Source organism: Echinococcus granulosus (assembly GCF_000524195.1).
Source record: "Echinococcus granulosus chromosome Unknown EG_S00105, whole genome shotgun sequence".
Classification (NCBI taxonomy): domain Eukaryota; kingdom Metazoa; phylum Platyhelminthes; class Cestoda; order Cyclophyllidea; family Taeniidae; genus Echinococcus; species Echinococcus granulosus.
In genome coordinates, this window is record NW_020170485.1 from 72965 (window position 1) to 81517 (window position 8553).

The window sequence follows — 8553 nt, forward strand, 5'->3', positions numbered from 1 at the left end:
CAAGCCTGTCCAACTCACCTCAGTTGCTGTCATTCAAAACAGGGAACAACAGTGATGGCACCCCACGGAAGAGTATAAGTTGGCGAATAAAGTGTCTTGTCAACGAACGTGTACAACTGAAACTCGTAGATAGTCGCTCCACTGAACCGCTCAGCTGCAGCATCTCGGAATGGTTAGACGAATCTTAACCGACAGGTCAAGAATCACTCCCGTGAGGCAATGTTTGACATGCGGTATGTTTGATCCTGGGTAATCAGCTTACAATTTTTCCTTGAGAGATTAAATAGAACACATTAGCTTGTAAACATTTTCAGTCCTCAAGATCTGATGACCGCATTGTGTCCACAAGAGCGCTATTTTTGGGAATGACCTTGAATCACCTATTCCCGGTTTTGGCCTGAAGAATTTTTACAATTTCACATACTCATATTCTTCATAATTAACGACTGAAGAAATTGAGCCAACTTTGTTGCTTTTTTCATAAAAAAGCGTTTTACTTGTGTGAAAGGTTAAATATTTATTCATTTTAGCTGAACGACAAACCAGGCGATGGATAGACCCTCCCTAGAATGACCTTAAACCAGCTTTGAGGCGGGGTGAAAGAACTGTGAGGTCACCTCGCCTCTGGGGTAGTAAGATTTCCCTCGTGTGCCTTCTGCATGCATAATTAATCTCGACTGTCATACTCTCCAACGCGTTACATGCCGTGCTCCTCCTCGCCCTCCTCCTCTTTCAAGCTAATTAGTCCCTCACGACGCCCCCCAGGCGAATTTTAACCTAGAATACCGTAAACAAAATCAAAGCTGTACATTTTGGGTTTTCCATTTTCATTATGAACTATTTTCTAACTAAATACACACGGATCATGCAAAATTTTTAAGGAAATATCGGTTTTTCAGTCTATAGTTACAATTGGCACATAGACTCCCCACCCCCCCCTCCTCGGCATGCTTGTCTTTATTTCTGATTTAAAATACAAAAGAAACGATGTAGAATTTGTGGCTTTTTTTCGGAGAATTTTAAAAATAAGTATTAGTTATTTTAATCCGGCACACTTTAATTTTTGACAATGCGACATTCCGTTCATCTTCTGCTTCAAATAATGTTTTTATCAGTCAGACATGGAGAGGAAGATATGGACAGCGTCTGGGTTGAATGATATGCGACTTTTAACAGAACATTTTGTTTACTTTAAACGGGATGGTCTTCAAAGACATCGAATCCATTCATTAGATTCCATCCATGTGTCACTCCAGCCAGGGAGAAGTGCAGAGGTTGGCATGCACCCACTTGGTGCCTTTAAACCGGCAATCATTCCCAAATTGCCAAATTGGTTCGAATTAGGAGAGTGGATGGATGGATGGATGGATGGATACAGGATGGATACAGGGTAGATGGATGGATGGATGGAAAGACCTCATCGAGACTTCACTACCAAGGAGGCTCTCGATCCTCTTTGATAAGGTCTTACGTGTTCTCGTTAAATCAGCAGATCATGACGACCGTGCTGAATGCCACCTCGATAAAAGCAATGGAGCGTTTCCACTAAACTTACCCTTAGAAGTCAACGCAGAACTTTATATTTTTCTAGCAATTAATCCCTAAAAAGAACTCTTGAGCCATATTATTCGATGAGAGGGTGGGTAAAGGAGTGTCAGAAAGTACCTTATTCGCATCCTCGGTATTCTCTTGATAGCATCTCCCTCTTATACGGTTCCGTAAGAGGAAGGCGAGAGAAGGAGATAGTTGGGCGATAATCTTGCAGAGGAGGAAAAATAGTCAAGGCTAGGTCGTTTACACCTAATGGAGAGGTCTCTCAGCACATACGATTCGTGGCAAGACAGTGTCTTGCTAGGTTAGCACGGCTAGAAATGAAAATCTGGACCTCCAAAACCCATCTAGAGGTCTTATTGTATCTACTTGGTGCCAACATCTGCACCACTAAAAGAACCAGTTTAGTTACTGTTTTATAACCTGAATGAAGGGCGGAAACTTTGATGCCACCTGAGCCACATCACACAATTCGCTTTAAACAGTATCCACGTGTGTCACGTATATGTGACACTGGGAAAGAGCGTACCAAATTAACAAACATCTCATTCAACATCTAAAAATGTCTTTGAAAGCTCAATAAATTTACTTGCTAGTAAAATTGCTCATTTTTAGTCATTTGTAGGCATCAGCTCTTTTTGGTGCCAGACATTTCACAGCATCAAACAAAATTTAACAGTTAGTGGAGAGTTGGGGTTTTTTATGAATAAAAAATACCTTTATGATAATAAACTTTTGAAATAACTGGTGACCCGTAGTGTTAAGGTCATGCTAAAACGGAAGTTTAACCAACTATGGCAAATTTCTCTTAAGTTCATAAGAGACACCTCAAAAAGTATTCCAGTTAAAATGCCAAGGGAACGACAGCGACACCCTCAGCTAATGCGGAGATATTGTTTGTGCATAACTTCTCTGCCTTATAACCTCTTCCAGGGTGTGCCGAACTTGTTGGAATATGCTCAACGCTACAGCCTGCCTAAGACTGCGGTTACCTTTAAAGGTGCTTCGAGAAGGGCCTTCATCTTCACTGAGCTAGTTGGTCAGTACGCTTTGATATCTTGGAATGAAGGCATCTAAGCCTGATGGTCAAAGGTGCGGTGACTCGTAGGAAGACCAAGATGGTGACATTTCAGTTGATCAGCAAGGGATGCAACATGGCATTCTACAGCTTAGCCGGTATTCGAGCTGCCAGGTGTTGAAAGGAACTAAAAAACTGACCCTTGTGGATGATTGCGTAGCATAAAAGAGGGTTGAAACGGAGGGAAGGGGACTGAATAGGAAAAGACATTGGAAGGGAGCTTGATGTACAGGCTATGGCGACTGCAAAGCGTCATGCAGTCTTCAATACCAGACGGGTAATTTGTAGCCAGTCCGCCAGACAGCCAGCGGTCCACCTCCAACAGTTCACATTTAAGGAAGCATGTGAAAGAAATGAAGGAGGAAAAACCGACAATCCTGTGAGGTGCTTATTCACTCGGCAATCACCACAATTCTCTCTTCTCAGTTGACGTCTAAGTAAACCGTGTGTTTCATCCTCATTTTTTACGGTTCTCGGCACAGCAGCCTCAAAAAGACGCTTCAGTAGAGACAAGCAATCCTTCACCGTTGAAAACAGAAGACCATTTCTGGAACTTGCTGCACCACTCTGTTGGTGACTTAATGCCATAATCGGGCAAGTTTCAGCCATTTCTAAGCAATCCAAGTATGACAATGATTTTCTGCAGCTCTACGAACGCGATTTAGCCGGTGTTGTTTACCATGAGACCTCAGAATGGGAGGAAATCAGGGGAGGTCACAAGAAAGGGTGTCACAAGGCTGGCAGACATAGGCATTTCTACCCAATCTGTATAATGCATGCATTTTAAGACCTTCACAAATTTTACCCATCCATGGAAGTCAAAAGAAGGCATTTCAGGCGGCTCAGTCGATCACCACTGGAGCTTTTTTAATCACTACCTTCCCTCTTCCACAACAACGACTTGACGTTACTCATCACTCAACCGACAAATCTGATCAGTCACTGAAGGAACGAGTTGACATTCAAGCCGCCTTTTGGCACCAAGCACAGACACTACTGTGTTTATTACCATTGAATGATTTGTTTGTATCTTCCACTGTCCCAAGAGTGGCTTAAAGCGGCTCATTAGAACTGTGAGGCTATCATGCATAGCAGTGACCCTCAACTTTTAAGGTCCTCGGTCAACATTCATTAAAAACGACTCTTCAAGCATACATACTCTAGTTGGGCAAACCAGGTAAAAAGGCAGGAGATAGCCCGGAGGATGGGTAGACAACGAGGTTCATTCCACCGTCGTGGAGTGGCTCCATCGAACCATCTCTCCCGTATTACTTAGTCAGTCATCTTTTGCGCCTCTCCTGATTACTAGCCGACTGTAGTCAGACGAGTAATGCCTAAAGTCTAGGCAGGAGGGGAAGAAGGGAGGAGTGAAAAGGGAAGCGACTTCGGTACCCAAATGGTAGGTGTGTACATCCCCTTCTTATGTCCTGTCATCCGCTAGCATAGTGAATTGGAATGATGTGAGCACAAGGTAATGACATCACTGACTGAGGCGTGTCTTCGACAGAAAGAGCGTCTCCTACATTAATCGCGATGCCCACTGACGCTCACTTCAAAGACGAGTTTGTTTTCATCAAGTAGTGCAGGTTGATAGAACAATCATTTCGTTTCGCTTCTCCCTCAAAATGCCACCCAGCCTAGCAAAAATTGTTGAATTGAAGTGGTTAAACTCCCGTTTTACCATCGTGCCTGTCGACAATGCAAAAGATGCTGTAGAAATCATGGCTAAAAACTCAACACTGTTCCATATCATATCCTGATAATTTTAAAAGAAAAAGTTAAAAGTTTCCCCTTTTCTTTCCTTTCCCGTCCAGAAGATTGGAAACGCGCTTTGGACAATTCCATTTATAAGTTAATTGCATTATCCGGCTGTTTATTCCCTTGACCAGGTGATTAGCTAATGGTGACAGGAAACGTTGATAATCATCTCTTACAGAAGTGGCAACAAAAAAAGCAGAGGGAATGATAATTAAGATGGGCATTATGCCCCCCCTCCATCGCCCCTTCCTCCCTTCCACCTACCCTCAAATGTACTATGGAATGCTCCAGCAGGCAATACATTTCCTCTTTTCTCGCAAGTAGAAGTCCTTCTTACACAAGTCTCAGTCACGCCTCATTGAGTAGGTAGGTCTCAATGGAAGAGGGATTAGGAAATGAGACATTTGTCGGCTTAATGAGCTTCAAAATGCGATTGCCATTTCTGATGGCATTCTAATAAGTCAGCCAGTCAGTCAGTGGGATACAAACCAAGTAGTTTTTTATAGGATGCCTCAAAATTTAAGATCAACAAGATGGCAGTCTTTTAGGAAAATTAGAATCTTTGGTTGCCGTATGTTGGTGGAGCTTTTTTGTTTGAAATTTCTTGAAGTTGCAACACTTTGTTAATCGTGACAAAGGGTAGATCCCCATCCTCAACGTGATTATGCACCTGCCTTTGGACGAATTACGGTCAAATTAATTTATTTAAATATTCTCGAAGGTGTAGATACTGACGTCTATGAAAGGCGTCTGTATTACGATGGTTGTTTATCTCTCGGTATTAGCGGGAAGCGACTTTTGACTTGGCCTTCGTACCACACCGGGTGGGCTGGCCTTCAGACCATACTAATAGCATAATTGCCTCCTCCGTGCTGAATATATATGTTCTGCCTGAGTATTATGGCTTCTCTTATCTTCAGAGAAGTCTCAAGACACTACATTGGTGGCAGCGGAGAGCGAACCTGATCCTAAAGGCCATCTATCCTGATTTCCTCTGCTGCATGATAAATCTCAGCGGAGCGGAAGAAGTACATATAATGCGGATGGGAGAATGATGATGGCCCTGAGTAGAAGGATTGAAGCTAACATCTGCCTTCCGTATCTATCCCAGTCCCGTGTTCTGCAGAAAAGCTATTAACAACTGAAGCGACACTAGTCGTGAACCGTCTAGAAATTTCCCTACAGACTTCCGGGTAGGCTGGCCTTCAGGAAATGCCAGTAGCCCAAATACCTTCTATGTACTAAAAATATGCATTCTGCCCGAGTATTATGTCTTCTTTTGTCTTTAGCGAAGTCCCGGGACGCTACACGTCATATTGTCTCAGGAAAGTGGTAATGTGTGGCTTATTCCTTTGCCGTGATACGAAGCACAGCATCCTAACTGTCCACGAAGGTAATATCAGCAATGCGAATCTGGACGCAACTTTGCATTAAACGTTCCCGAAGGACTAGAAGGTAGTGTACAAGATTACGTAGCACAGCAAGACTTCCCTGAAGACAAGAGAGGGCACAATACTCTGGCGGGATGTGCATTACCAACATAAAGCAGGACTTAGGTCTAAAGACCCGGCCCATAGGCCGAAATGTAATGGCGGAGCACCAGAGTAGCCCCTTTACCAAAACCGAGGGTTGAACAATCAAAGCATTATAATTGCACACAACACAAATGTGCCAAAAAAGCATAAATTTCCTGTCTACTCATTAATAATTGCTCAGCAATAACTGGAATATATTTTGACTCCGTTAATCTAATTTAATTAATTTTAATTTTAATTTAATAATTTGAAATTCAATTGATATTTTCCACAATTTGGGCAACAACAGGGCTGAAAAAAGTAGAGTCTGCAATCATTGATACTGTTCTTCCTGCTTATCAGATGACAGCCAGACTGTGTGGTCTCAGATTTTTTTTTTTTTTTGGAAAAAAGCAAGCATTGTATTAGTCAGTGCTGTCTGAATAGAAAAGGTGATGCAAACTGCCGGTTCAACGAAATCAGCATCTGAGGCCTTCTCCCAATTATTTAACAAACACTAACGTTTTTAAATATTTAAGAAAATTTTAGTAAGCCCATTGTGCAACGGATAAAGGGAGTAAGTATTTACAGTCACTTTTTAGTACACTGTAAAACCGAAGATCTTTTGAGGTACCACTACAGTTTCGGAGGCCCTGATTTTTGAAATTGGCGTTCTTGTTACAATTTGTGCTAATAAAAAGTACTGATCCTCATTCTGCGACAACTATTGCCAGCACCTCCATTCGGTTGGACAATTCAAGTAGTGGCTGCCGTTTGGTGGCTCCACGTCTGTCTGTGGTATAAAGCAGGTTTTCAATTGGCTCTCTCCAGACCCCACTGACCAATCACAACGGAGAGACAGTGTCCACCAATGAAATCACAGTAAAGATGTGATTAATTGTAACACCTCGATTATGCAATCTGTAAATAAGCTGATATTTTGGGCATTTCCAAGTGTTAATAGCATCCGATTTGCAAAATAAATCGGTAGACACTTTCGTCTATTGCTGATTTTGCATAAAAATTTTAAAGTAATTCAAAATAATGAGTTTTTGGATGCTGAGGTTATTAACTCTATGCCATTGTTCATTTAAACTAAGGCCAGAAAAGGTAATGTAGGGAGTAGTTGGTATTGTTAGATGTCACTCAAATCCACTTCAGAGGTTTTCCTACACCTTCATTGAGAATCGCGTTGCAAAATTCCTATCGACTTTTAAGTATGCTTGTCTGCGGAGGTGCGTGCTGATTCCTGTCGAGGCCTAGGCAGGACACCAAACTCAAAATATAAACAAATGGAAGCCAAAATAGCATTTCTACCTTTGTACTGAAGAACTGAGTTACTTTCGAGGCTATGCCACTATTTGCTAGCGTTTTTTCGAAACCCAGTGAAAAAAACCAAACATTTGATTCCTTTTATCCAATTTTTGAGCATTTGCCTGTTACATCATCCCTTTTATGATTAGAGTGTTGCTTTCTCCACAAAACTGTCACTTGTGTCATTTCTTTCACGATTTTGCACATTTATTTTCAGCCAAAATTCTCCTATAATTGCTCTTCTAAAGCCAGCTTTTTCGAAGGCGAGAAAAAGCACCAAGTTTTCAACATATTCGGAAGATTCAAAACCACCCACAACCTGCTAGCCGCCATCAAATCTGCTCAATTTTAGCCAAAGGATTGGCAAAAAATGGAGCATATTTGTTTTTCTTTTAGTCGTCAGAATACAGGGGGCCTGACTTTCCACCTGAATCTCCTCATTATGCACCGATTTATTAATCTATATACTGCTTGTTAACTCCAAGGCAGCTGTAAATAGCCATCTACTTACTTGTCCCAATAAGGTGTTTCTTCTCTCAGAGGTATTCCATTTTGTACTTTTTAAAAATCACCAAATTCCAAAACTTTACTGACTGTTTGCACCGAGAATAAAGACAATTCGAAATGAAGAAACAGAGCTTTAGGCAGATTAGTTAGTTAGTTGTTAGTTACACTTAAAATGGCAATTCGTCAGGCAAATTCTAGTCGATTTTAAAATTGCTTTAAAAGATGACTACTCCCAGCGTTGTGCCAAACTCAAATAAAATTTCGCTTTAGACATGCATTTGCGATTATCGAAATTTGTATGGTGATTTTGGTTTTGAAAAAGGAAAAAAGGGTTAGCGAAATAGGCATTTTGTTTAGTAATGATTTAAGATATTTTTCAAGTTTTTTTCTGACAGAGACGTCTGAAAATAAAAAAATGCACCTAAAATAAATAAGGTAGAGACCAAAAGAGAAAATAGAAGTAATAATTTGTAGTTAGCAGAAGTTGCAAAATATTCTAGCCTATCATTTAGGTTTGCGCAGGAATTGTAAGCTCCTTTTAATTGATGGAAAAAGGCGCGAATCATTAACCGCGAATTATTAAGAACTGATGCCGAAGCCAACCAACAGAAAACTGCCTCATGACTATTGGCTAATCAGAATATTGGCTTAAAGTAGTATAAGTAGGCTTGCGTAAATTTTTTTTCGGAAAAAAGCATATCAGAATATTGAATTATGCTTTTCAGAGGTTAAGGATTGTCAAATCAAATTCCTCAATTTCATTTTTGACAAAGACAACCAGTAGGCCTGAGGAGAAAAGCTTTGTGCTCTAAATTATGGGGCTAGTGTCAA

The 8553-nt window shown here is 41.1% G+C and overlaps 2 protein-coding genes across 2 annotated transcripts in view; both read left to right on the plus strand. All coding sequences in view use genetic code 11, as the record gives it.

The window, feature by feature from the left end:
- Positions 1–1067, plus strand: part of EGR_08388 (hypothetical protein) — a gene marked incomplete at both ends in the record, with an annotated part of 12460 nt that extends 11393 nt beyond the window's left edge. The window contains one exon of the mRNA XM_024497637.1: positions 983–1067. Within this exon, the coding sequence (XP_024347941.1) occupies positions 983–1067 (85 nt within the window). The remainder of the gene's footprint in view (positions 1–982) is intronic.
- A 1333-nt stretch (positions 1068–2400) lies between these two features.
- Positions 2401–5375, plus strand: EGR_08389 (hypothetical protein; the record flags this gene model as incomplete). Its single annotated transcript, XM_024497638.1, has 2 exons — positions 2401–2590; positions 5308–5375. The coding sequence occupies 2 exons, from the start codon at positions 2401–2403 to the stop codon at positions 5373–5375; spliced, it is 258 nt and encodes an 85-aa protein (XP_024347942.1).
- Between the last annotated feature and the right edge of the window lie 3178 nt (positions 5376–8553).